The sequence below is a fragment of the Dipodomys spectabilis genome, unplaced genomic scaffold (assembly GCF_019054845.1).
Source record: "Dipodomys spectabilis isolate Male_0828 unplaced genomic scaffold, ASM1905484v1 ptg000148l, whole genome shotgun sequence".
Taxonomy (NCBI): domain Eukaryota; kingdom Metazoa; phylum Chordata; class Mammalia; order Rodentia; family Heteromyidae; genus Dipodomys; species Dipodomys spectabilis.
In genome coordinates, this window is record NW_024870825.1 from 1,639,103 (window position 1) to 1,666,580 (window position 27,478).

The following is a 27,478-nucleotide window of genomic DNA, read 5'->3' on the forward strand; positions in this document are numbered from 1 at the left end:
TGAGGGGGAGCCAGTGTGGGGTGTTTCGGGGGGGAGGTGTTCCAAGGGGGCACGTGGGCGCCTGAGGCCATGAGAGGCAGACCCCTCTCTCCCTCTGGGTGGGGTCCCTGTTGCTGCTAGGGGGCTGGGGGAAGTAACACATGAAGAATCGCATAGCAGGGCCTAGTCCCACCCAAGGGCCCTGCTACATGCCTTTGGTTCCCTGGGGAGCATGTCCACAGCCACAGTCAGTGAAGAGCAGAAGTGGGATCCGTTCTCACCCTGGCCAGTCCACCCCCAAAGGCCCACCACACTCCTTCCAGGCAGTTGCGGGGCCTCGGCTCAGGTCTCAGTGGCCATCCCGGTCCTCAGCAGGGCAGCCGTCCACCCCTCCCAGGCCCACAAGCACAGCCTTGGCTTTCTGTGCACCGGGGCGCAGCCTGGAACGTTTCCTGGCCTGGCTGAGCACGCAGAGGAGGGAAAGGAGCAGAAGGACGAGCAATACCAATGGGCAGACCACCAGAAAGTGGACCAACAGTGGCTGTGAGCAGATTCTGGAAGAGAATGTCAACTCTGCAACCAAAAGGTGAAAAAATAGAATCATCAGAGTGGCTTCCCCGGCCTGTCAATCACCCCCCCCCCCAACCCCCCTGCCACGTGCTGTTCTGGGCAAATAGATGGGAAATCACATGGCCACTTGGCACAGGCTGCTCCCCACTCCCACCCCGCCCCACAGGAGAGCCCAGGACAGAGGCAGACCAGGGCCCGCCCTCCTGCCACCAGCACACACTCCCCCACTCCCCTTCCCAGCCATTCCCCACCAATGACCTACATAAAACCGCCAACCCCCAAGCAAAACAAAACCAAAGAAGAAACCTTGCCTTTAATCTTCTCCCCTTAGAGCCGCTATCTATAATTCAGCCCTCCTTCTCCACTGCGTGGTGGCTGCTGAATTTTTAACAGAGCTATTCCCACGGCTGCTGCTGGCACACACAGCACACACACAGCCCGCACACACACAGCCTGCACACACACACACACCGCCACAATTCTCGACCTCACCCTCCCTTGCCCCCCAGCCCTGTCACCCCTAAGCCAGTCACAAATCCCCCAGACACCTTCCCCTCCCCTGAGTGCCTGTCCTGACCTTCTGGGCTGTTACCTCCCTCTCTTATTTCTCTAGGCCACGCAGGCCGTCCTGACCACCCTGTGCCCAGTCCTGCCTCCCTTTCCTGGGACACAGCGCACCTGGCTCCCTTTTCAAAGCCCTCCCGTCATGTGCGGGCCTTTCCTTCCCTTTTAACCTCTTTTGTTTGACTAGAAGTGGTTAAGGATGCCTGATGGTGGCATGTGTTTCCCAATAACTTCTGTGGATCTGAATCAAATCTCCTGGCTTGTGACCCCAAGGCTGAAGACTCCATATAGAAGGATGCGGACGCCTCTGACCCTTGGTAGCTGGGCCCTCTGGGAAGAACAATCCTCCCACAGATGTGGGGAGTGTGCACAGCTGTCCATTTGGCCAGGGAAGCAGAGAGGACAGGCCTGTAAACATCATAGGTCCCCAGGGCTGCTGGTCAAAGGACCACATTTACAAACCCTTGAAGCAGAAAGGCAGACACTTAAAGAAGATACTAGCAGGGCTGGGATGAAACTCAGTGGCCAAGCACTCCTCTAGCAAAAAAAAAAAAAAAAAAAGAGAGAGAGAGAGAGAGACAAAAAAAATACAGCTAGGAAGTGGCACTGTGGCTCAAGTGGTAGATGGCTTGCCTTGAGCTGAAGAGCTCAGGGGCAGCACCCAGACCCAGAGTTCAAGTTCCACGACCAACCAAAAAAAAAAAAAAAAAAAAGCCTTATTGAAAAAAAAATACAGCTAAACAAGAGATACTAGCAAATAAATGTGGCCTGCATTTACCTAGAACAAATGGTCTAATGACTAGATAAAAATGCTATTTTAAGGTGGGTGCCATGGCTCATGCCTATAATCCTAACTACTCAAGAGACTGTGATCTGAGGATCCTGGTGCAAAGCCAGCCTGGACAGGAAAGTCTGTGAGACTCTTATCTCCAGTTAACAAGCAAAAAGCTAGAAGTAGAGGTGTGGCTTAAGTGACAGAGTACTAGCCTTAAATGGAAAAAGTTAAGCTAGCATGCCCAAGCCCTGAATTCAAGCCCCAGTACCTGCAATAAAACCAAAAGAAATGAAATAAAACAGAATAATAAAATTAAAATAAAAATCTTCCCCCTGAGGGTCTTTGCTGACCCTAGATCATGGCCCTGAGCACTGACAAGGAGCCCAGGTGTGGTTTCCTCCAGACTCCTTGAAGCTTTTTAATGACTGGAAACCACACTGCCCATACCCAAGGTTTCTGGGCTTTTTCAGTCAGTGATGGAGGACATAAAGACTACTCAATTTTTAATGTTGCCTTTGTGGAATTCATCTTAAAAATCTTACACCTGTCTTACAAGGATTCTACAGGGAGCAGCAATATAGATACAGAGCCAGGATCAAGGGTCTCCGAGGAGCCGTGCCTTCTAGTCCCAGAATCGGTGCTTTTAGTAAGTAGCTATTTATTCCTCTGAAAAAAAGTCTGCCAGCTTTGCAGAGCCTAGGAACTCCAGGGGAAAACACGTGCGGAATGTGCTCAGGGTGTGGGACTTCCTATAGTTGTTGGAATGAAAGGCTGGCAAGATAATATGTTCTGTCTGAACACTTAGGAGAAAAAAAAATAGTTGACCAATAGACAAGGGAAGAGGACGGTGGAGCCCTGGGGAAGAAATCAGAGATGGTGTTGGCTTCCCGCCTACAAGGCTGGCTGTCCTGTCTCCAAGGGAATGCAGTGTCCTCAAAAACACTCCTGCCCCAAGATGGGAGTCACTAGCGCTAGCTGAGGTCTTGGCTGGCCTGTCCCTGAGGTCAGCTTAGCTCCTTCCTCCCCATCCCATGAGCTTCCCCACAAAGAGAATGATCTGAGTAAGTGCCTGCACTGGTGGCTCACTCTACAATCCCAGCTGAGATCCGAGGATCACAGTTCAAAGCCATCTGGGCAAGAAAGTCTATGAGACTCTTATTTCCAACTAATCAGCAAAAAAGCCAGGAGTGACTCAAGTGGTAGAGTACCAGCCTTGAGCAAAAAAATAAAAAATAAATAAGGCACAGTGCCCAGGCCCTGAGTTCAAGCTTCAGTCCCGGCACACATTAAAAACTAAACAAATGAATGTGAATCATCTGGGAGATGTTGTAGATAGCCATCGATCAGCAGGAAGACTTAGTAGTGTAGCTAAAGAAGTTTTATTTTTATTGTAAAACTTCTAATAATCCCTACACATGCCAGGCTGTGCCACTCGGGAATGGCTTTCAGTAATGGGCAAGGGCCTGCACCTAAGTTCTCCAGGGCACCCTCCCTCCATTCTTGATGTCTTCAAGGTACAATGGGAAGAGGAACCAATGACCATGGCCATGGTGTGACTCTTAAGCATCCCCCAATGGTCCATATGTTACAAATATGGTCCCTGGCCAGACACGGTGGCTCACACCTGTCATCCTAGCTACTCATCCTAGTTGAGATCTGAGGATTGTGGTTTGAAGCCAGCCTGGGCAGGAAAGTCTGTGAGACTCTTATCTCTAACGAACCACCAAAACATTGGAAGTGGTGCTCAAAGTGGTTGAGTGCTAGCCTGAGCCAAAGAGCTCAAGGACAGTGCCCAGGCCCTGAGTTCAAGCCCAGGACTAAAAAAAAAAAAAAAAAAAAAAAGGTCCCCAGGCAATTCATCTTTGAAGAAACGGGGCCTCATAGGAGGACTTGAAGACATTGGGGACATGTTCCAAAAGGTGACAGTAGGACCCCAGTCTCTTCCTCTGTCTCCTGCTTCCATGATGGTGCCCTACCACACATTGCATCAGGTCCTGTGTGGAGGGCCTGGCCAGGGACTAAAAGCTCTGAAGTTATCAGTCACAAGAAATCTTTTTTCTCTAGGCACTGAGTACCTTGGGCAGATGTTGTGGTATGGAAATGTTCTAACATGACTCTCACAACCAAAGTCCCAGTCGTGGTGTGTGTGTGTGTGTGTGTGTGTGTGTGTGTGTGTGTGTGTGTGTGTGTGTGTATGTGTGTGTGTGTGTGTGTGTGTGTGGTGTGTGTGTGTGTGTTGAATACACAGAGGTAAAAAGTAAGCACTTGATATTTGGGAAAGGTGATTGGGATTTGTTGTTGTTGTTATTTTTTGTAATGGTTGTCTTGCTTTTTCTGCCTGATTCAGTTGCTACTTAGCAGTAGCTGACTTTGGTTCAATCAGGTTAAAATGCAAAGTGGTGCTCTCATTTCCCCTGCATTCCAAGGTTGAGGGATCAGCCAAGAGGAAAAGCAAAGCATCTGCCTTACCTTTTTATCCACTATTTGAATGGTTAAAGACACATAATGTGGACAACTCCTTGTTTTTTTTGGGGGGGGGGGAGCAGAGCATGTTAGATGAGAAAACCTCATGTAAACTTTGTTCAAATGAATTAGTACTGAAAGAAATAATAATGCTCTTCTCTTCCCCTCTCCTATTTTTTTTAATGCCAGTACTGGGACTTGAACTCAGGGCCTTGCACTGTTGCTGAACTTTTTTGTACAAGGCTGGCAGTCTACCACTTGAGCTATACCTCTACTTCTGGCATTTTGTTCTTTAACTGGAGCTAAGTCTCTGGGATGTGTTGTCTGGCCTGGCTTTGAACAACTGTGATCCTCAGATCTCAGCTTCCTGAGTGGCCAGGATGATAGGTGTGAGCCACTGGCATCCAACGAATCAGGTCATCTTTAAGGAATCAAAGACTTATGCTAACGATGGAGAAGGACATAGCTTTGTCAGCAGGTGTGCTGACTCTGCGCGTGTGGTGGTCACGCGTGGCACAGGGCCCCAGTTACCTGCGGGCAGCACCCTGAGCTCCATGTGCTGGGAGCCGTCAGAGGCCTGGCTGACCCACTTGCCCGGGGAGCCGTGGAGCCGCCACTCGGCCACGATGCACCAGTACAGGCCGGCATCCTCCATCTGCACGGGCCGCAGCTTCAGGACGAAGTCGGTGGGGGTGACTCGGAGGCCGAGCATGCGTGCCCCACGCCCAGCTGTGTCCTTGCCTGGCTCCTGCAGGCCGTCATATTGCAGGCTCAGCAGCTGCACTGGGCCACCGGGGCCGCCCCGGTACCAGGTCACCGAGTACAGGGAGCCCGTGGTGCCCGGGGCCTGCAGGCCGCAGGGGATGTCCACCTCCTCGTGCTCTGTGGCGTTTCCTGTCCAGTGGGCTTTGGAGACCCTCACCCGACTTCCTGGAAGATGGAAGAGAGAGGAGGCGACGTGACGGACTGAACGTTTTGAGACAACAGTGATGTCACCATGCCTGGCCTGTCATCCCAGCTACTCAGGAGGCTGAGGTCTGAGGATCCAGGTTCAAAGCCAGCCTGGACAGGAAAGCCTGTGATTCTTATCCCCGATCGACTATCCAAAAGGCAGAAGTAGATCTGTGGCTCAAGAGGTAGAGTGCTAGCCTTGAGCAAAAATCCTCAGGGTTTAGTGCCCAGACCCTGAGCTCAAGCCTCAGGACCGGGGAAAGAGGGAATGTTATATCACCAGCCAAGGGAACCATCTAAATGAGTGGATTAGGCCAGACTTTAAATTGATTTTGACCTACATATACTCTTCCCTCCCTCCACTAATCAGCAGGTGAATGAATACTTGGAACAAATATGCAGAGTAGTTATTTTAAAAAGGAAGGAAAAAAATCATATTGTGCGCCACATTTTCAACCCTACTACAACTATGTTCATCTATTTTAAAAATAAGCTCTGTCTGATCTTGAACTGTTGTTACTCTCTCCCATCCTTCCTGGAGAAGCTTATAAAATATTAGTTTTACATGAAGCTGTTTCCTTCCTCACCTCCAGTGACGCTGCTTTCACTGTAGTCTAGCTCACGATCTCACTGCTGCGTCTGGCCAAGGCCCATATCAAGACAACCCAGGGTTCATGTGTCTTCTCCAGGGTTTTGTGACTTATGTCTATTTTCTTCTCAAAATTCTTTCTGCTTTTGACCTCACAGAGAATCCCCCATTCTGCACTGACCAGCCCATCTCAGCATCTTTCCCTGGAGCCTTTCCTTTTATCCCTTGCCTGAACCGGGGTGAGCATCTGACAACTCCCACTGCACAAAAACTTGCAGTGAGGTTTGTTCAGCACCCTCAATATTTCAGAAGACCCTGAGTAGTGGTAAACACTCTCTCATTAAGAGATGTCATTATTTGGTTAGTTTTTCATGGCTTTGGGGAAAAAAATCATAATAACTCGAATAAAACCATTCAAGGGAGCAATGACTTATTTTGGTTCATGGTTTCAGACCCTGTGACGCTATAATGCTAGGGTGCTGCAGGCCTGGAAACCACCATCATGTGATGGCACCCAGGCTGCCAGCTCGTGCGGTGACCATACTCCTGGACCCCAAGAGCCTGCTCTGCTGAACACAGTGAAATCCGCACCACTGAACCCACGTCCTCCCCAGCCTTGTGCGAACAGCACCCAGCCACGCTCTTCTCAAGGAGACGTCTTCTAAATGTGCTTACTCTTTACCTCCTTCAGTCTTTATTAAAGGGCGGGGCCTAGCCAATTCCCAGGATGCCCTCATGGTACCTTTTCTTCTTTCCTGGTGCCAGGGATTTGGCTTCTTCTTCATGGAGGTGATCTCTTTCTAATATCTTTTTTTTTTTTTTTGTCGGTCATGGGGCTTGAACTCTGGGCCTGGGCACTGTCCCTCACCTCTTCAGCTCGAAGTAAGAGCTCTACCACTTAAGCCACAGCGCCACTTCCAGTTTTCTCGTGGTTCATTGGAGATAGGAGACTCACAGACTTTCCTGCCCATCCTAGCTTTGAACCACGATCCCCAGATCTAGCTAGGATGACAGGTATGAGCCACCAGGGTCTGGCTCTAATATCTTTGATACTTCCCTGTCACCAACTTTACTAGACAGATTGGACAGACTGCAGGCTTTTTATCTTTCTGCTCTGATTTTTGTTCCCAGTTCTCACTGTAAATCTGGTAAGGAGTGGCCTCAACAACCATGCCCCAAAAGCCACGTCACAGACAGAATCCTTAGTTCACTGTCTTGACAGTTCCTTTCTTGGACTAATTATTCATCTGAAATGAAGCCTCACTCGAAGCCTCAGGGCATGGACAAAATGTAGACCAATTAGTTTGCCAGAATGTAAGCTACATGGCCTGTAGCCCAACAGAGCCCTTGTTCTCATCTGAAATCTCATGCGCACAGTCTGCATTCCTGTCAGGATTCTGGTCTTCTGAGCTCTCACTGAAGCCGCTGTTAAGCTCCGCCTGCGGCATTCTTGGACTTCACTAGTCTGCTTTGCCACACATGCAAATCCTTCCCACAAGCTGGTTTCAAAGGCTCAAGAGCCACTTGGGCAGGCTTGGGCTCCGCAGTGATCCCACTGCTCTGGTACCAATTGTCTGCATTTGCTTTGGTGCTGCTGTGGTGGCAAATACCGGAGAGAAAGTTTAAAGAAGGAAAGATCGATTTTGTCTCACGGTCTCAGAAGAAGTTTCTGTCTCATGGTTTAGACCGGAAGCAAGGCAGAATATCATGGCCAATGGAGTGTGTGGCAGAGGCTGCAATCTCTTGGAAACCAGGATGGGGGGGGGGGAGAGGAGAAATGAGAGAGAGAGAGAGAGAAAGAGAGAGAGAGCTGCATTTCCTTGGGCCTCTAGCCTGTTGGATGATGCCACTCAATTCAGGGCAGATCTTTTCCCCAGAAAACATGCAGAAATGTCCTTTATGAATCTCTTCAGTGTTTCCCAACCAACCAAACTGCCCATCAAGATTAACTACTGCAGTCATTAACAAAAGACAAACCAGCATTTCTGGATGTATTCAAAGATCTGACAGCATGGAGTCCACATTTCTACCTGGAAGCCAGGAAGTGGCCGCCCTCCTCCTTCAGAGGGTTCCTCACACACTGTAGGATTTTGGCTGGGACAGCTGAGAGACAGGATGCCAAACACGCAGATGCAGGAATGTGAGCGGGTCTGGAGGATTGGCACAGGGGATAAATGTGATTTAGGACAGGGTAAGGGTAGGGGTCCCAGGGGCATCCAAGTAGAAATATGTAGCCAGCAGATGGATCTTGAGGCCTAGGGCTTGGGAGATATCAACAGAAAGACAGAGTTGTCATCCTGATAGCAGCAATCAGAGCCTGGGGAGCATTTTAGAAGTTCTGAGGAAAGCAAAGAAAAAGGAAGCAAAAGGGTCCAGGATTTGTCCTTGAGACACATCCATGTTTAACAGGGAGAGGACACTGAAGAAAACAGAGGAGGAAAAGGAGGAGGAGGAGGAAGAGGAGGAGGAGGAGGACCTTGTATTAAGCTACTGCTTTGCCCCTGCCCCCACAGGATGTGTTCCCTAAGAGCAAACGCTGTGCCCCGCTTGTCCTTGTATTCCCAGTGCCCAATACACAGTAACACACAATGGTTATCCTCCTGTTTGAAAGCAGTGTTTTATTACTTGCATTATGCTATTGGACCTTACCCAGTTCCCAAACCTTCTCTGTGACTTTCACTCTCTGTTAATCGACAGTCGAGGTGACCTACTGAAGTCTGAGACTTAATCAAGCCATTCACCTTTCACAGCAAGCGGCGCTCTTGGCCGGGGGCGGACGGATGGAACTTCCATTACATTTTTAAAGACCTCCTGAGGAGGAGGCCTTCCCCTCAGCCAGCCATTCCAACAGTTAACTACTGTTGCTTGCCTTATGTTTAGGCAGCCAAATGTGGAAACGCAATTTCTCCACACGTCCCTGTAGACTTGTACAGTTTCTGCTCACAGTGGGAGAAATATGCTTCGTATTACTCTTCCTGGGCCAAATTACAGCAGAGCCCCGCTGGATTGACACAGCTTGTGATTACAGAGGCCCGGGGACACCGTACCATGGGTAGCTGCACAAACCAGACTGCGGAGCTGGTAAGAGAAGCAGCCAAAGGGATCTTCTTCCACCTGAGCTCCATAAGCCCCAGACTGACTCACCTGAGTGCCTTCCCCATCTTGGGTGGCCTTCCAGGGCCTGCAGACATGTGCAGGCATACACGATTCTTATGACTCCAGATCACATATTTAAACTATTGTGTCTATGCTGTTACTGGGGCCTGCTACTCAAGGCTTCATGCTCCTACTTAGCTTCCCCCCCCCCCCCCCCAATGCTGATGCTCTACTACTCGAGCCACAGCTCTACTTCCAGCTTTTTGCTGGTTAGAGATCAGAGTCTCACAGACTTTCCTGCCTGGGCTGGCTTCAAACTGCGATCCTCAGATCTTAGCCTCTTGACTAGTTAGGATGACAGGCGTGAGCCACCGGTGCTTGGATTTCCAGATCACATTTTTTGCTTCCCCAAGGAAAGGTGGCAAACCTCCAGCAAAATGTGTGACAGTCCCCTTACAAGGCTTACCTGTGGGCCTGAGTCTGAGCTCTGTGAGTCCGGACTTCTGTTCTCCAAGCTTCTTCCATGTGCCATTTGTGGACGAGAGCCACTCCCCCACCTCGCAGTGGTACCTGCCCTGGTCGTTGTCTTCCATTCCCACGACGTGCAGCCGAAACAAGGCAGGGGAAACCTTTTCTATGTAAAACTTTTCCTTTCTCTGCGGGGTACGAAATTCATCCCCATATATTACGATATTGCTTTGGTCTATTTCCAGAATCTTCACCCAGGATGCCTCAGTGGAGATGGGAGAAAAGTACCAAATAATGGTAAATGGAAGGTTTCCGGTGGACCGGGACTCGATGCTGCAGTCGATGTGTGCGGTGGAGCTGATGGCGATCTCTTGGGCTTGACTAGCAGAGCTCACTTTCAGCTTGCTCTCTGAATGGAGGGAATGAGAAGAGTTACTTTGCTAGAAGACAGACCCAGAAAATGGAAGAGCTCTAGCGGCCAGTGAGAGAGATCTTGAGTGTCCTAAGCCAGGGAGGGCATGACTGCCTCTCCCTCGGCCCCTCAACCAGAAAGGAACACATCCTATCTCTCCCACACAAACATTCTACAGCATCTAGGCGACAGGCCGCTCTTCTGGAGACTCTCGTGTACCACACCAAGGGAAAAGTGACACTATTAATGCTCTGTCTGCATGCTCAATATCCAGGGCACTTCTGCATTCGCCATTGATCAACGTCTCGTTGGAAGCATTTTCAAACACGAGCAAACAAAAGGAAATTGTGTGTGGGCTGATTAGAATGGCGTCCCTGCAGCCAGTCCTCTGTGGGGAGGTCAGAAGGACTGGGAGTCAACTGTCATTTAGCCCCAGTGGCTTTGCTGCTGGGTTAGAAAGAGGCACAATGGAGCCAATAAATCTTGCTTCTAAATCTCCCTCTGCCTCCCTGCTGGCGTCGCCGACTACACTTTCAAGCAGCTTCTCAGTGTTGCCATTGGGAGCCTGTAGTCTGCCTTCCACTAACGTTTATTGAGCACACACCATTGCACAGGCCAGCCTCTCCCAGCCCCGGTGAGAGGGGCCCGAGGTCTGGGGACAGAGATGGACAGATTACATCCACCGTGCCCTTCGCATGGGACAGGTACAAAAGTTTTATCAGAGCACTCAAAGGGCTGCGTAGCACAAATACAGGAGCAAGGAGAAACTTCCTGGAGGAGGCAACTCCGAGCTGCCGTAAGAGTTCATAACAATGATTTTGATGAAGGATGGGCTTACAGAATTTCACAGAAAAAGAGCAACCTGAACAACTCTGAAAGTGAGAAAGAGAGAGACCATGGATTACTGAGGAACTCAACGTGATCGTGGGGTGACTGTAGCTCAGATCAAGGCTAGAGAGCGAAGGGAGGGATGCTGCAAAGACATCAATGCACCGTATTATTTAAAAAAACAAAACACCCTTGCATGTCCTGCTGCAGGAGCTTGGACAGGAGGTGAAGAGAGGAGTTCCTAACGTGGGGCATGGGTAGGTGATGTTGGGGACAATCGGAGAGGACTAGCTTTAGATGGCAGCAGTGAGTGTGTGCTCTGACACCAGGAGTAGAGACATGTCTTAGAGGCGGGTGCAGATGAACCTGGAGTTCAGAAGAGAACTCTTTCAGCAAGGTGAAGGCGGCAGTTGCCACATTCGACCTCAAGAGACTGTCTGTGTACAACCAGAAGAGAGGGAATTGAGGGTAAATTCAAAGGAATCTTTAAAGCAGGAATCAACCCTTGGTGTGTCAGCACCTGCCTGTAATTCCAACACGAGGACATTGGGAGAGTAGTATCACAAGGCCAACTTGAGCTGCATAATGAGATCCCATGTCAATAGACAAAAATCTAATTTTAAACCCACAAGAGGGCTGGGAAGGTGGCTCAGGGATAGAGTGATTGCCTTGCATGCATGAAGCCCTGGGTTCAATTCTTCAGCACCACATACACAGAAAAAGCCAGAAGTGGTGTTGTGGCTCAAGTAGTAGAGCTTTAACCTTGAGCATAGAGAGACTCAGAGACAGAGCCCAGACCCTGAGTTCAAGGCCCAGGACTGGCAAAAACAAAAGAAAACAAAACCCTCAAGAAAAGAATAGATCCATGAGAGAGGGGATTCTGAAAAGAATCAGAAGGGTTGGAGGCATGGATCAGGTGGTAGAGTACCAGCCAATAAGTGAAAGCATTAGAAACTGAGTTTGAGTCCAAGTTTTAGAAAGGAAATGAAAAAAGGAAAAAAGAATGAGAGGGAGCAGTCAATGTTAGGAAAGGAATTTTAAAACCTGGTGTTGCAGGGCGCTGGTGGCTCATGCCTGTAATCCTAGCTACTCAGGAGGCTGAGATCTGAGGATCACAGTTCAAAGCCAGCCTGGGCAGGAAAGACCAGGAGACTCCTATCTTCAATAAACCACCAGAAAACCGGAAGTGGCACTGTGGCTCAAGTGGTAGAGCGCTCACCTTGAGCTGAAGAGCTGAGAGACAGCGCCCAGGCCCAGTTCAAGCCCTATGACCGACAAAAAGCAAAAACAAACAAACAAAAAAAACCTGGTGTTATGGAGCGAAGAAAGCTAAGACTCAGGGCAGCCATTTTAAATACCACAGAAAGGACAAGTACACAAAGGCATTCATTCAAAGCCAGACTGGGCAGGAAAGTCTATGAGACTCTTATCCTCAATTACTTCTACTTCCAGAAAAGCTGGAAGTAGAACTGTGGCTCACGTGGTAGAGTGCTAGCCTTGAATACAAAAGCTCAGGAACAATACTCAGACTCTGAGTTCAAAACTCATAAATGAATGAATTAATTAATTAATAAACAAGGAGATTATTGCTATTACTACAAACATAGCTGAACAGCACAGAGACTGGGCAGCAATCACACTGAGCTATGTATTGGGTACTGTGTGAGGCGCACTGAATAGTTAACACATTGGCAATTTACAGAAGAGGTCTCGGATGAAGCGACTTGTCTAAAAACATACTGCTCTCCGAGGCTGGCCCATGAAAAGGAATTCAGTTTGGCAAACATTCTCCCAAGAGAATGCAAGTTAAGAGAGACAAGACACTGCACAACCTCACATAGGGTGGTGTTCACCTGGAACCTCTCTGTTCTGTTTCCCATTGGTGAGACACATGACATTTCACCATAGTCCTGAATTCACTGACTTAGACGTGAACACAGTACAGAGGTGTAGACAGGTGTATTCTAACAGAATTGCCATTATTGATGCCACTCCAGATAGGTGTGTAAGTGACCTACTTTACTTGTAAGCTTGTCTTTGCACTGGAGATAGCTCAGCTGTGCCTGGAAGTGCACTGCTCTGCCAGGCAGTGCCCTAGTGAGGCTCATGCACAAAGGAAGAAATAGCACAGAGCAGTGGAGACTAGCTGGCATGGAAAGTGTTTGATTTCTTTGAACCAATACTGGCACTTGAACTCAGAGCCTCAGCCTCTTGCTTGGCTTTTTTGCTCAGGCTGGCACTCTACCACTTGAGCCATACCTCCACTTTCAGCCTTTTATTGGTTCATTGGTTCATAGACTTTCCTGCCTTGGCTGACTTTGAACTATGATCCTCAGAGCTCAGCCTCCTGGGGAACTAGGATTATAGGTGTGAGCTGCCAGTGTTCAGTTAGCTCGTCAATGTTTTCACAACAGTATGGTCCTTCTACTCATAGTAACTTAATGTTGGCCTGTATGAAACTCACTGCAGGGTGCTGATGTATATAGTACCAAGGGGAGGGGTTCAAGGTGAGAAGAATTTTTTTTTTTTGGTCAGTTGTGGGGCTTGAACTCTGGGCCTGGCCGCTGTCCCTGTGCTCTTCAGCTCAAGGTGAGTGCTCTACCACTTGAGCCACAGTGCCACTTCCGGTTTTCTTGTGGTTTATTGGAGATAAGAGTCTCATGAACTTTCCTGTCCAGGCTGACTTTGAACTGTGATCCTCAGATCTCAGCCACCTGAGTAGCTAGGATTACAGACGTGAGCCACTGGTGCCCGGCAAGAAGAATTTGCTTTAAGACATGGTCTTACTGTGTGACCTAGGCTAGCCTTGAACTTGCAATCTTTCTGCCTTAGCCTCCCAAGTGCTTGGATTTTAGGCATGGGCCACAGCACGTGGCAAGATAGGATCTTTTCTTTTCCCCCCAAGCTGAGATTAATTCCAAGTGGGTCTTACCAGGTAAGGAAATGACTATTCTTAATGGGTGAGAGGAGGCAGAAGCCCTGGGAGAAGACTGGGCATTTCTGTCGTAGACGTCCACCTCGCACCGATACATTCCTGCATCTTCCTCAGTGGCCTCATGGATTAGGAGCTGAGACCTCAGCCCCGTGCGGGAGACCTTGGTCCTCTCATGGAACTGAGGCAGGAGAGTCCCCCATTCGACAGAGCCATCGTGGGCCATGTGAACCAGCTGATGGAAGGCTCGAGACCCTGCCGGCTGGAACCGCCACACCACAGACAGGGGCAGCTTGAGGGCAGAGAAGTTGGCAGCCACTACACAGGACAGGGTGAAGGTGTTGGCTAATGTCACGTGGGGCCGGCGGCTCATCAGGTGCACTTGTAAGCTCGATTCTGCAGATGGAAAAAAAATGAGACACAGTTCTGAATGTGTCTACCCACATCAACGTGCCACCGCGTGCGTGGGTCCTTGCCGCGGTGTGGGAACGTGTCCCAGGACTGCTAGGTCTGCATGGTCCATTCCCAGGAGAGTCTGGCCTGAATTTTGACCCCTGTGCTCCCAAGTTGACCCCCTCATCATGCACCACTGTTCTCAGCACGGCTAACAAATACACAGTGTTTCTCCAGCGCGCGGCCAAGACAGCTGCTGTGGAGTGGGTGGAGACTGGGCGCTGCGGTCTGGCCTCCTTCCTTCCTGCCTTCCTTCCTCCCTTCCCTCCCCCACTCTGGGCTCAGTGTCAGACTCTCGTGCCCAAGCCCTGCAGGGCTGAGCTGCAGGGTCAGCTGACAGAATGCAAAAGGCTTGGCTGTCTTCTCTAGAAGTCAACTCTGGTTCATAGGATTTAGTTTTTATCCTTGAATGACAAGTTCCACTCTAAAGATGATCATGAGAGATTTGCGCGTGCATGAGTACTGGGGCTCGAACTTTGAGCTTTGTGCTTTCACTTGGTTAGCACTCTACCACTTGTGCCACACCTCCACTTCTGGCTTTTGGGTGGTTAACTGAAGATGAGACTCTCATGGATTTGTTGTCCTGGGCTGCCTTTGAACCACAGTTCTCAGGTCTCAGCCTCCCAAGTAGCTAGGATTCCAGACATGAGGCACTAGCACCTGGCCTAAGGTGGGTCTTCTATAGACAATTTCAGGATTAACTGGCAGAGCCGATAGTCAGACTCTGCTGGAGTACACACACCACTGCTGGAGATTCAGGGTGACAGACAATCAAACTGCCCTGCAGAATAAAATGACTGATATCCAAGTTCCAAAGAGGATTGCTCTGCACTTACTCAGAGATTTTACAGTGATGGAAATGTTGCGCATCCAGGGCTGGTCAGGGGCTGTGTGCCGGAGCCTCTCAGATACTTTGCACTGGTAGGTTCCGCCGTCTGCGACTGTGGTCGAGGGAATCTCTAGCCAGAAGGTGGCCCAATCCACTTTCTTCAATCTCATGTTGCCATGGTAATGAGGGCTCCCTGGAGAGGCGCCCAACTGCACGCTGCCATCAGGCTCCATGCCAGCTACAAGCCGGGGCTGGGGCTGGTCCTGTGGGATGTGCCACCAGCTCATCCACAGAGGACTTGGGGCCCCACCAGCCTTGCAGACGAGAGTGAGTGTCTCTCCTTCCCACACAGCTTGCTCCTTGGCCAACACGACCACACTTCTGGCTGTGAGTTACAGATTGTAGAGGAAAAGAGTACTTTGAATAAGTGGAAAACTTCCTACAATACAGGGAAATCTTATTAGTGATGACTCATCTCATGCGGACAAATCAGATCAAGCTGTTTCCTCCTGTGCTACCCAAGAAAACAAGATCTGCAAAGTACAAGAATGCATTTGGCAAACAAACAAACAAACAACAACAACAAGAAAGCTGGGCACCGGTGGCTCATGCCTGTCATCCTAGCTACTCAGGAGGCTGAGATCTGAAGATCATGGTTCAAAGCCAGCCCAGTCAGGAAAGTCATGAGACTCTTATCTCCAATGAACCACCAGAAAACCAGAAATGGTGCGGTGGCTCAAGTATTAGAGCACTAGCCTTGAGCTGAAGAGTTGGCGCCCAGGCCCTGAGTTCAAGCCCTATGACCGACAGAAACAAACAAACAAGAATGCACTCGGAATTTTCACTTAGATTGGGGGTGTGCGAGGGGGCCTGGACTGGGACTCAAACTCAGGGCCCCACACTCTTGTTTAGTTTTTTTCGCTCAATGCTGATGCTCTACCACTTGAGCTACAGCTCAACTTCCATCTTTTTTACTAGTTAATTGCAGATTAAAGTCTCACAGAGGGCTGGGAAGTTGGTTTAGTGGTGGAGTTCTTGCCTTGCATGCATGAAGCCTGGGTTCCATTCCTCAGCACCACACACACAGAAAAAGCCAGAAGTGGATCTGTGGCTCAAGTAGTAGAGCGCTAGCCTTGAACAAAAGAAGCTCAGGGTCAGTGCCCAGGCCCTGAGTTCAAGCCCCAGGACTGGCAAAAAACAAACAAACAAACAAAAAAAAAAAACAGTCTCACGGACTCCTGTTCGGACTGGCTTTGAGCTGTGATCCTCGGATCTCAACCTCTTGATTAGCTAGGATTACAGGCATGAAGCAGCATGCCTAGCTGCAAGTTAGTTTTTTTAAACCAATTTGTTTAATCAGTCCATTCTGAGGAATAATATTTAGTTGGATGAATACCTAGTAGTATTTAATTAGGAGGGTTATGAACCTAGAAGTCAGGATACTATGCTAATTTAAGCTTCTAGCTTTTTAGAATTTAGGTTTTCAGAGTTCAGTATGAGCTTCCTCCTTCAATTTTTCTCCTATTCAGTCCTAATTAGGTTAGTAAGTGTTTTAAACAGGGAAATAGAATACTTAGATGTCTGTTGACAATTTCTCCATAAAAATAATTACTATGGAGCTATAATTTGCGTATATTATGTATATATATATATCTGCTCATCTATCTGTCCATCATCTGCCTATTTACTAATCATCTATCTAATTGGTAAGAAGAGAGCCTTCTTATGTCTAAATTACAGTGTAAAACTACAACAGTGATGCTGGCTCCCAGATGGGAAATCCAAGATATGTAGAAAGAAATGCAGACATTCACCAAACAAATGCTTATTGTGCAAAGTCTGGTCCTGGTTGCTCTGTGGGTGATGCAGAGAGAAAGAGAGACAGAGAGAGAGAGAGAGAGAGAGAGATCAAGTGCCCCCATCCTAGGCATTTCAGCTGTGAGTATACAGTCAAGACCCTGGAGCCAGAATTACCCTGGGAAACACACTTGACCTCTCGAAGCCTTCGTTTTCTTTCCCATAAAAACATGGGTAATAATAGCACCCACATTATTGCATTGTTTGAGGAGACTGAACAAAGGGTCCACACAAAGGCTGAGACAGCTGGCTGGCTCTAGAGAGCTCTCAGGGAAGGTCAGCTAGTAGCTCTCATGTTAAGAGGCAGAGGTAGCTCAACACCAAGGAGAAAAGCAAAATAGAATTAGTGTTAGAAATCTAAAGAGTGCTAAATGAACCTACAAATTGCTTTTCCCTGCTGGGGAAAGAATTCAGTCTTAGACTGTTTTACACATACACATACACACACACACACACACACACACACACACACACACACACACACACAAATACACAACACACAAACTACAAAGGCAAAAATAAAGATTACTTTCCGTAAGTAGGTCAAAAACAGTTCCTAAGACTGCTTCCACATTGGGGTTGATGATTATGCTTCAAAATTTTTTTAATGTAAAATGACTCATAAGTGAAATTTAAGAATTAGAGAGGAAATTATCACTCGTAATTTCATCACTTTAGCATAACCATTATAGTTAGTTTCACCTAGGATCATTTAGGAATTAAAAAAAACAACATTCATTACATTTATTACTGCCCCTAGTAAGTAATAAAGTCACACTGTGTGCACTTTCTGCACTCCCAGTGAGAGTGGGCTCCCCTTCATTTAAATATTCATAGAGTGATAAAATCTGCTCAAACTTCAAACCATGGTTTGACTTTCAAAACAGAATGTTAAACAAGGTCCTTAATAAATATGCTAATACGTTTTCCTATTGCTACCTTTTAAGCCCAGTTTGGACTCCAGCCTGTGCAAAGGAATTATTTTGAGCCTTGGAAGCTATCTGTCCAAGAGGATTAGGAGCTGCATCCAGGGAGGCACACTTTTGAGGATCTCTTTGGCACAGATTCCCTCATACCAGGGTGAAGAAAGGTTGCAGGTATTTTCCACAGGGGTTCAGATGCACAAAGCAGAGACTAAGCTCTGGGAAAATATATCAAATGCCTACATTGTCTTTCCTGAATCTAGAGAGTTAGACCAAATGTGAAAACTAACACTAACACAACTTCCTGGCTTGCCACTCTAGGCCAAAGCTCGGATCATCATCTCTAGCCAGTGGGGAGACAGAGAAAAACATGAAAGAGAAAATCGTCTCTTTGGAGATGCCTCTAATGAGCAAGTGCAATGAAGTAGTTTTAATTCTAGCTCCGTTTTTTTCGCCCCTTAATTAAATTTTTTTCTTTGTGGGATTTTTTCCCCCCGCTTTGGGCAGTTATTCTTCCTAGACTTTGAATTTAACACTCAGCTCAGAGAATTCTACTATTAGCTGTGGAGTCGTCTGTCTTCACTCTACCCAGAAAGCACTGATTGAGCCAGGTACTGGTGGCTCATGCCAGTAATCTTAGCTACTCAGGAGGCTGAGATGTGAGGACTATGGTTCAAAGCCAGTGTGGGCAGGAAAGTCCCTGAGACTCTTATCTCCAATTAACCACCAGAAAACCAGAAGTGGTACTGTAGCTCAAAGTGGTAGAGTGCTAGCCTTAAGCAAAAGGGTCAGAGATAGTGCCCAGGCCCTGAGTTCCAACCCCTGACCAAAAACAAAACAAAACAACAACAACAAAAAAACACTGATTAGTCAAACATGTGTAAGGTGTCTCAACCTGTGTAAAGTGAAAGTGAGCTGAACAGCTTATTTTAGTTGTGTGTTGCAATAATAGAGTTCCTGAGGCTGGATATCTTCTAAAGTAAAGAGGTCTACTGGCCTCATAATTCCGCTGGTCACAGGGTCCCAGCAGCATGGTGCTGGTGTCCTGGCTACGTGAGAACATGGGGAGGAAGAAGAAAGAGAAGCAGAAGAAGCAAGGGTGGGCCAGGGAGCGGGCTCGCTTTGTGACAGTCCACTCTCCCAGAACGGCACAAATGCCATCACTGCAGGAGAAGGACCTAAGCCTCAACATCACCACTGGGGACCAAACTCACAGCCCAGGAGCCTTTGGAGGTCAAACTGCCTCCAAACCACAGCAGCGACGTTACTGCTTCCTGCAGAGATGTTCTGAACCACGCGTCTCGCTCTGCCCCAGGGAAGGCAGGAACTGGGGCCCGCAAGGAATCTAAGGCAGCAAGAAGGATGAGCTACCCGAGAGCCTTCGTGTTGAAGATGAGGAAGCTGGGGCTTAGAGGAGCGGGGGTTGGGGCTGGGAAGGTGGCTCAGGGGTGGAGTGCCGGCCTAGCATGCGTGAAGCACTGGGTTCGATTCCTCAGTACCATATACACAGAAAAAGCCAGACGTGGCGCTAGCCTTGAGCAAAAAGACACTCAGGGACCGCACCCAGGCCCTGAGTTCCAGCCCCAAGACTGGCAAAAAAAGAAAGAATGAAAGAAAGAGAGCCAAAGAAAGAAAGAAAGAAAGAAAGAAAGAAAGAAAGAAAGAAAGAAAGAAAGAAAGAAAGAAAGAAAGAAAGAAGTGAGGGTGTCCATGAGTCAGAAATGGGGTTCCTGAGGGCTCTGGTCCATCCTGGCACTTTCCTGACCTCCCCTGCCCCTGACTGTGAAGGAAGACCTGCCCGCTCCCCCCCTCACCCCTGCAGTGTGATCCAGAGCTCTCTGGAAGGAAGACCCCCTCCTGTCCTGCTAGAGGATCAGATCCATACCCAGCCCTGGCTTCTCTGACCTGCAGGCCTCCTTGGGTGAACCTGGCTGGCTGGCGATCGCTTTCTCTGCAGCTCGTGCCAGGAGCCCTCGGGGGTCCTGGTCACCTCCGCCACAGTGCAGCTATAGGTGCCTGCATCCTCGGGGCCTGCAGAGAAGATCCTCAGGGAGAAAGACTTGGGGCTTGGCTTTGAAACCTGGAGCTGTCCTTGCCTCGCTCTGTCCTCGTACTCCTTCTTCAAGCCCACGACTCCATCAGCGTCGATCTGCGCAATCTCCACCCCATTGTGGAACCAGAAGCCCTGGAGCTGCGGGGCCTGTGCACTGCCCAGCACCAGGCAAACCAGGTGCAAGGGCTGGCCCTCGGCAACCGGGCCGTCGGTGGTGACACTGACCGTGAACTCCGTTGCTGGTGACAAAAACAAAACAAGCTCAGTGCATCTGGCCTTTCCGTACCAGAGACACCTTTCCCCAAGTGCAGGGTGCACAGACTGCAGATTGTAGGTGGCAATTCTGTAGTGGTGTAACCTCCCTATGCCCCCCCCCCAACCCCCCAAATCCTGAATAAATGAAACTCACAACGGGCTGTTCCTGAACTCTCCCAGAAAGGACAGCACGGGTGGCTTTCTTAAAGCAGTCCTAGTAAGGAAGAGGCATGTGCAGACACATAACATGCACCTCTAGCTACTCTTTCTTAACACACGAAATAACGGACGCTTTTTCGAGTGGCTGTAAACCATGATTTCTTGCTCGCTGTCTTTGTGTGACTCTGGTGCTGGGCTTGAACCCAGGGCCTCCCGTGTGCTGAGCTCGTGTTTCTGCCAGAGCCCCAGCCCCAGCCAGCCCTCGTTGCTTATTCTCTTTTCTGTCTGAGAATAACCAGAGGAGTTTTTCCTAAGCAGAAAGCAGATGCGATGCAGCTTCACGGGATTGCTGCGTGTCACTTGGATGCTTGAAGCAGACAGGACACTCTTTTAAGGAAACAGACTAACAAACTTCTAAAGAAAACAAAATAACAACAACAGCAGCAAAAAACCCAAACCTCCACGTTCTATCACCCAGTCATTACGGTTACATATGGTTTATAGCCTCTTCCTCCTGGTTGGACCAATGCCTATGTAGAGCGATCAGAAGTTACAGATGATGCCTCTCTGCCTACTTGTGTGTGTGTGTGTGTGTGTGTGTGTGTGTGTGTGTGTGTGTGTGTGTGTGTGTGTGTGTGTGTGTGTGTGTGCCAGTCCTAGGGCTTGAACTCAGGGCATGGGTACTGTTCCTGAGTTTTTATGCTCAAAGCTAGGACTCTACCATTTGAGCCACAGCTCCACTTCTGGATTTTGGTGCTTCATTGGAGATAAGACTCATGAACTTTCTTGCGTGGGCTGGCTTCAAACTGAGATTCTCAGATCTCAGCCTCCTGAGTAGCCAGGATTACAGGCATGAGCCACTGGTGCCTGGATCTTTCTGCCTTCTTTTCATGTAAGTGTCAACACTGACTCAGATATTTAGCTCAGTTTATTTTTATCAAGTCAACTAAAGATTCTAAAAGAGATTTTTTTGTTTTGCTTTGTTTTTGGGTCTGTTCATGGGGCCTGAACTCTGGTCTTGGGCGCTGTCCCTCAGCTCTTCAGCTCAAGGCTAGCGCTCTACCACTTGAGCCACAACGCCACTTCTGGGTTTTTTCTTTTTGCTTATGTGGTGCTGAGGAATCGAACCCAGGGCCTCAAGCATGCAAGGCAAGCGCTCTACCACTGAGCCACCTTCCCAGCCCTAAAAGAGATTTTTTTAAAACGTAGTTGAATACTGGTGTCTCATGCCTGTAATCCTAGCTACTCGGGAAGCTGAGATTTGAGGATCTCAGTTCAAAGCCAGCTCAGGCAACTAAACCCAAGAGACCCTTATCTCCATTTAATCAGTAAAAAACCAGAAGTGGAAATGTGGCATAGGTGGTAGAGCACCAACCTTGAGCAAAAAGCTAAGGGACAGCACCCAGGCCCTAAGTTCAAGCCCCCAGTATTTATAAATAGATAAAGATAATCCGTAAATACTAGCAGTGAATTTGTTCATTTTCCAAGAAGATCATCACCTGCTGGCTGGACGGTCAGCGTTGTTTGTTGTGTCTGCTTCCTTGTGATCCAAGTCCAGCTTTTATCTGGATCTTGAATCCATTCTGTGGCTTCGCAGAACAGCTGACCTTGATCTGTAGGCTGCAGCCTGCGGATAGATGAGGTGGCAGGTTATTAGTACTGACTAACGCAAGGGTACAGCAGCTCCCACAGGCAGAGCAGCCGTGAGGGGCTCCAGGAGTTCATGGTTCTGTCATAAATCTGGTAAGACTCTCCAAGGTTTAGCCAGGAGCTGATGGAGATCCCTGGGATCCTAGCGACTCCAGAAGCTGAGATCCGAGGATTACGGTTCAAAGCCAACCCAGGAAGGAAAGTCTATGAGACTCTTATCCCCAGTGAAAAACACCAGAAGCTGGAATTGGAAGTGTGGCTCATGTGGTAGAGTGCCAGCCTTGAAAAAGCTAAGCAAATTCAAGCTCTGGTATCAGCACACACACACACACACACACACACACACACACGTGCGCGAGTACACCCAAGTAATCACTACTCACGTCAGGAAGCAGAATGTTGTCAGGCCCCGCCCAGCTGCATGTCCATCAGATCACAGTCTCTTCCCACTCAACTGCTCTTCTTTTTCTTTTTCTTTTTTTTTTGGGGGGGGGGGTCCGGTTGTGGGGCCTGAACTCTGGGCCTGGGCGCTGTCCCTCAGCTCTTCAGCTCAAGGCCAGCGCTCTACCACTTGAGTCACAGAGCCACTTCTGGCTTTTTTCTTTTTGCCTATGTGGTGCTAAGGAATCGAACCCAGGGCTTCAAGCATGCAAGGCAAGCGCTCTACCACTGAGACACCTTCCCAGCCCTCACCTTAACAATTCTGCATCACCAAACAATACAACGTGGGGGCAGTCGCTTGTTTTAAGTTTTATAAACAGTAGAATCTTTCTATATATAGAAAGATTCAGAAGTGTCTTGCCTCATTGATGGAACATAGCCATCTGTGTTACTGCAAATAACTGTAATTTATTTTTCTTTTCTTTTCTATATAATATTCCACAGCCTGGATACGCTACAACGGACCCCTTATACGGCAGACAGACAGTAATTTGCTCTTCCATGTGGCCTAGTGCAGTATTCACACCGTTCTCTAAGAGGGTGGCTGAAAATGTTCTAAACTTTCTGTGTGGCATAACCTTTTGGCAAGCAACAACTTAAACTTTTCTAAGGTGTTCTAACTCCCATTACTGGATATTCACTACAAAAAAGCATGTTATTAGCTGGGTGCCAGTGGCTCACGCCTGTAATCCTACCTACTGAGGGGGCTGAGATCTGAGGATCATGGTTCAAAGCCAGCCCAGGCAGAAAAGTCTGTGGGACTCTTATCTCCAATTAACCACTAGAAAAATGGAAGTGGAGCTGTGGCTCAAGTGGTAGAGCACTTGTCTTGAGCTGAAGAGTTGAGGGACAGCGCCCAGGCCCAGAGTTCAAGCCCCACGACCGACAAAAAAAAAAAAAGCGCCAGGCACCGGTGGCTCATGCCTGTAATCTTAACTATTCAGGAGGCTGAGATCTGAGGATCATGGTTAAAAGCCAGCCCGGGCAGGAAAGTCTGTGAAGCTCTTATCTCTAATAAACCACTAGAAATCTGGAAGTGGCATTGTAGCTCAAGCGATAGAGCACTTGCCTTGAGCTGAAGAGCTGAGGGACAGCACCCAAGCCCAGAGTTCAAGCCCCCACGACTGTCCAAAAAAAAAAAAGCATGATATGAATATATACTTTATTTGAAATGTATGAATAATGTTTTTATATGTGTGCAGTACTGGGTTTGAACTCAGGGCCTCACTCTTCACTTGGCTTTTCTGTTCAAGGCTAGTGTTCTACCACACCACGTAAGCTACAGCTTTGCTTCTGCCTTTTTGTGGGTAAGTGGAGATAAGAGTCTCACAGACTTTCCTGCCCAGGGTGGCTTTGAATCTTGATTCTCCCATCTCGGCCTCCTGTGTAGTAGGATAACAGGCATGCGTCACCGTCTGCAAACTGTATTTTAAATCTTTACAGGAAATGTGTGTGGTTAGTTGACGGGTTGGGGGTTTACTGGTTTACTATTTTTATACTGGGCATATACATATCAAATTTTATACATATCAAATTTTTAGCTGACTATTTGCCGTTTTTGCTCTTTCCCCCCATAGGCTTCCTTCTATCCCTTAGGATAGTTTCCATTTCATCTGGAATCGCCATGGCTGGCCTTTTCCTGGTCTCTGCGATGCCACTTTCCTGCCCTTCACCTCTCCTCCCACTGAGCTTTCCTTGCTCCTTTGTCCCGGGGGAGTCTCAGAATTCAGCAGATGCTCTGCCTTATGAATTCTACTCGACTTTGCGTCCGGCCTGGCTCCCCTTCAGAGCCTCTGATGCCTTTCAACCTTGTCCTCCCTGCCCCCCAGGCCCTGACCTAGAGAAAGCTTTGGCCCACCCCGCGTGGCACCACTGTCTCTCTTCTTTCTGAAACACAGAACATGAATCATAATAAATAAACATGTGCTCTGTGCTTTCTGGGAAAGGCTGAGCTTATTTTTATTAATTTTTTTTTCCTGCTGAAATGCTACCATTTAGCCACATTTTCTCCCCCTGCCCTTTTTTTTTGTGTCAGTTGTGGGGCTTGAACTCTGGGCCTGGGCGCTGGCCCAGAGCACTTAAGACATCTCAAGGCAAGTGCTCTACCACTTGAGCCACAGCACCACTTCCAGTTTTCTGCTGGTTTATTGGAGATAAGAGTCTTACGTGCTTGCCTGCTTGGGCTGGCTTTGAACCATGATCCTCAGATCTCAGCCTCCTGAGTAGCTAGGATTATAGGCGTGAGCCATCAGTGCCCAGCTATTTTTTTCACATTAACTCACAGAGGAAGACCAGAACCTTCTTTTTCCATAGCCTCAAGTAGTAAGTGCCCTTATAAACTTTCTTCCACCCAGCCACACCCAAAGGCAAATCTACCCAGGCAAACCTCAACATCAGACAAATGTAAGGGCTTCCCCTCCCTGACTGGCGAGGAGACCCCCTCCTTCCCCGCTGCACCCCCACCCCCAGCCCAGAACCCAGATGTCCAGGGAATCCAAGCACTGTCATCATAAATCAAAAATGATTAACAACACCAGAAGTGGGTAGTCCCATTCCACCGCCCAGCAACCTCCAGTAGACAATGTACAGATATAGACGTTATATATATATATATATATATATATATATACATATATACATATATAAACAGAGAGAATATGTAGAAGGATGCAGTTATGGAACTTACTCAGAAAGAGGAGGAGCGACGTCACACATTGGACCTGCGCCATGGGGACCACCACCGACCTTTCCCAATGTGTCACTGATGTTGCTCAGAAGCTGAGTGACAAATGTCACACTCGCATTGCGAAAGTAAAGAGGAACACTACTGTGGTTTTCAGCCCTTGAGGAAATTCAGACAGCTCACGAAAAGCAAAGCTTGGCCACAGTACAGGTCTCTTACTAAGTTCTCACATCTGAGTGTGAAATAATTTGTAATCTTGATGGATAAGTATAAACATACACGGATGAGAAATAAGATGGGGACTCATCCTGACTATATCTGTATCATTTGCTAACAACAAGGGGATTTAAGTAAGGCCAATAAAGAACAAACCACCAGAAATGTTTGCTTGATTTTTTTCTTTTATATTTTCAATTTATGTTTTTAAAAATTATCTTTAAGTAGTTGTACCAAGGGATTTCTATTCACTATAACAACTTAGAAATGTTTGCTTGTAGCCAGGCGCTGGTGGCTCACGCCTGTCATTCTAGCTACTCAGGAGGCTGAGATCTGAGGATTATGATTCAAAGCCAGCCAGGGCAAGAAAGTCTGTGAGACTCTTCTCTCCAATAAACCACCAGAAAACTGGAAGTGGCGCTGTGGCTCATGTGGTAGAGTGCTTGCCTTGAGCTGAAGAGCTGAAGGACAGTGCCCAGGCCCAGAGTTCAAGCCCCACGACAGAAAGAGAGAGAGAGAGAGAGAGAGAGAGAGAGAGAGAGAGAGAGAGAGAGAGAACTGTTTGCATGTGAATCTTTCCTTGGGCTCCCCTTTGGAAGAGAATGGCCCTGGTCAGCAAAACCGGGCTCACATCACCCATACAGAGGCCAGGCTCTGCTGTCAGGCTGTCGGGGGGGTGCATGCAGATTCTACTTTTTGTAGCTTGACGTCTTGGAAAAGCTAGTTAACTTTTCACCATAGTGTCCATCATAGGCCAGATGAGCTAATTTGTCTGAAGTCCTTAGGACTCAATCTGGAACCTCATCAGGAGACATGTTGGAAAATCTTCACCTGCTCAATGTGGACCCAAGGCTAGCAGGTGCCTGGACAATTTCATCTAATGACAGTCCTACAAGGCAAGCTCACACAGAGATGAACTCACTGAGGACACCAAGTTGCTCAATTCCTAGCTGCTGGTCCAGCCTTGATCTAGAAAGGTCAGTTACAAAGTTTTCAGTTTCAGGATTCCATTACAGGCAGATTCCTCCCTGCTCTATCCATTCTGTATCCATCCACTCCTCCATCCACCCACCCATCCACCCCTTACCCATCTATCCATCTATCCATCCATCCAATCACCCACCTACTCACCTATCCATCTATCCATTGGGCCACCCATTATCCATCCATTCATCTATTCATCCATCCATATATCCATCCATCCATCCATCCATCCACTCACGCACCTGTCCTCCTATTTATCCACCCCATTGGTCCACCCATTAGCTATCCATCCATCCACTCACCTACCTATCCACCTATCTATTCATCCATTGGTTCACCCATTATCCACCCATCAATCTATTCATCCATCTATAAATCATCCATCCACCCACCTCTGTACCCCCTCCTCCAGCCACCCACTCATCCATCCATGGATTCATCTAGCAATTTTCTTTTAGTCCTTCTACATTCTTGGTGTTGTGATTTGCACATAAACTGATGGTCACAATTCTACATCTATCCTCAGGAGGCTCCCTGTACAATGTGGCAACATCCAGTGCAGCACCTATAGGCAATAGAAGAAGTTAGTGGGTGGGAAGGTCAGGATGGGGCTGGCCAGTGAGACAAACATGGAGGAAGGGGCGCAGGTGCCGCTGGGAAGAGGCAGTCAGGCATGGATAGTCGGGCACAGGCTGTACCTTCCTGCTGGAGTAAGCAAAGCTGGAGGCTGCTGCAAGAAAAGAAGGGTCTTCAGGGGGCTGGGGGAGGTCTGAGCTGGCTTTTCACATCAGGCCTAAGGGAGTGGCTTTACTTATCTTAAGGAAGGTGTCAGGAGGTTAGGATTTTTTGTTTTTAGCATGAGAACAGCCTGGTCAGATTTTCTTTTACTTGTGTATTGTCAGCTGAGGTAGACAAAGGTAGAAACAAAAGACTAGTTGAAAGATTTTTGCATTCATTTGCATGGGGAATTTTGAGGTTCTAAATTTGGGCACTTAAATACAGGATGAAGTATTTACTGAGTACTTCTATGTAATTAGCTACCAAAGACGGATATGACGCGTTATTTTATTATTATTGTTATTTTCTAGTCTTGGGGCTTGGACTCAGGGCCTGGGAGCTCTCCTTAAGCTTTTGTGCTCAAGGCTAGTGAGCTTCTACTGGAGCTGCTGCTCCATTTCTGGCTTTGTGATGGTTAATTGGAGATAACAGTCTTGCAGATTTTCTTGCCCAGGCTGGCTTTGAACTGTGATCCTCAGATCACAGCCTCTAGAATAGCTAGGAGTACAGGTAGTGAACCTCTAATGACACCTCCTCGTTCAAAGACTGGTATAAGTGGATGCTTGGAGCA

At 48.1% G+C, this 27,478-nt stretch overlaps 1 protein-coding gene across 1 annotated transcript; it reads right to left on the bottom strand.

Moving 5' to 3' along the window:
• Nucleotides 1-21,791, bottom strand: Cd101 (CD101 molecule; the record flags this gene model as incomplete). The annotated part of the gene is made up of 7 exons (XM_042692292.1): nucleotides 1-552; nucleotides 4,883-5,281; nucleotides 9,454-9,864; nucleotides 13,628-14,023; nucleotides 14,917-15,294; nucleotides 19,595-19,981; nucleotides 21,656-21,791. Coding segments are annotated over 7 exons (2,331 nt in total), but the record flags the coding sequence as incomplete, so codon positions are not given.
• Between the last annotated feature and the right edge of the window lie 5,687 nt (nucleotides 21,792-27,478).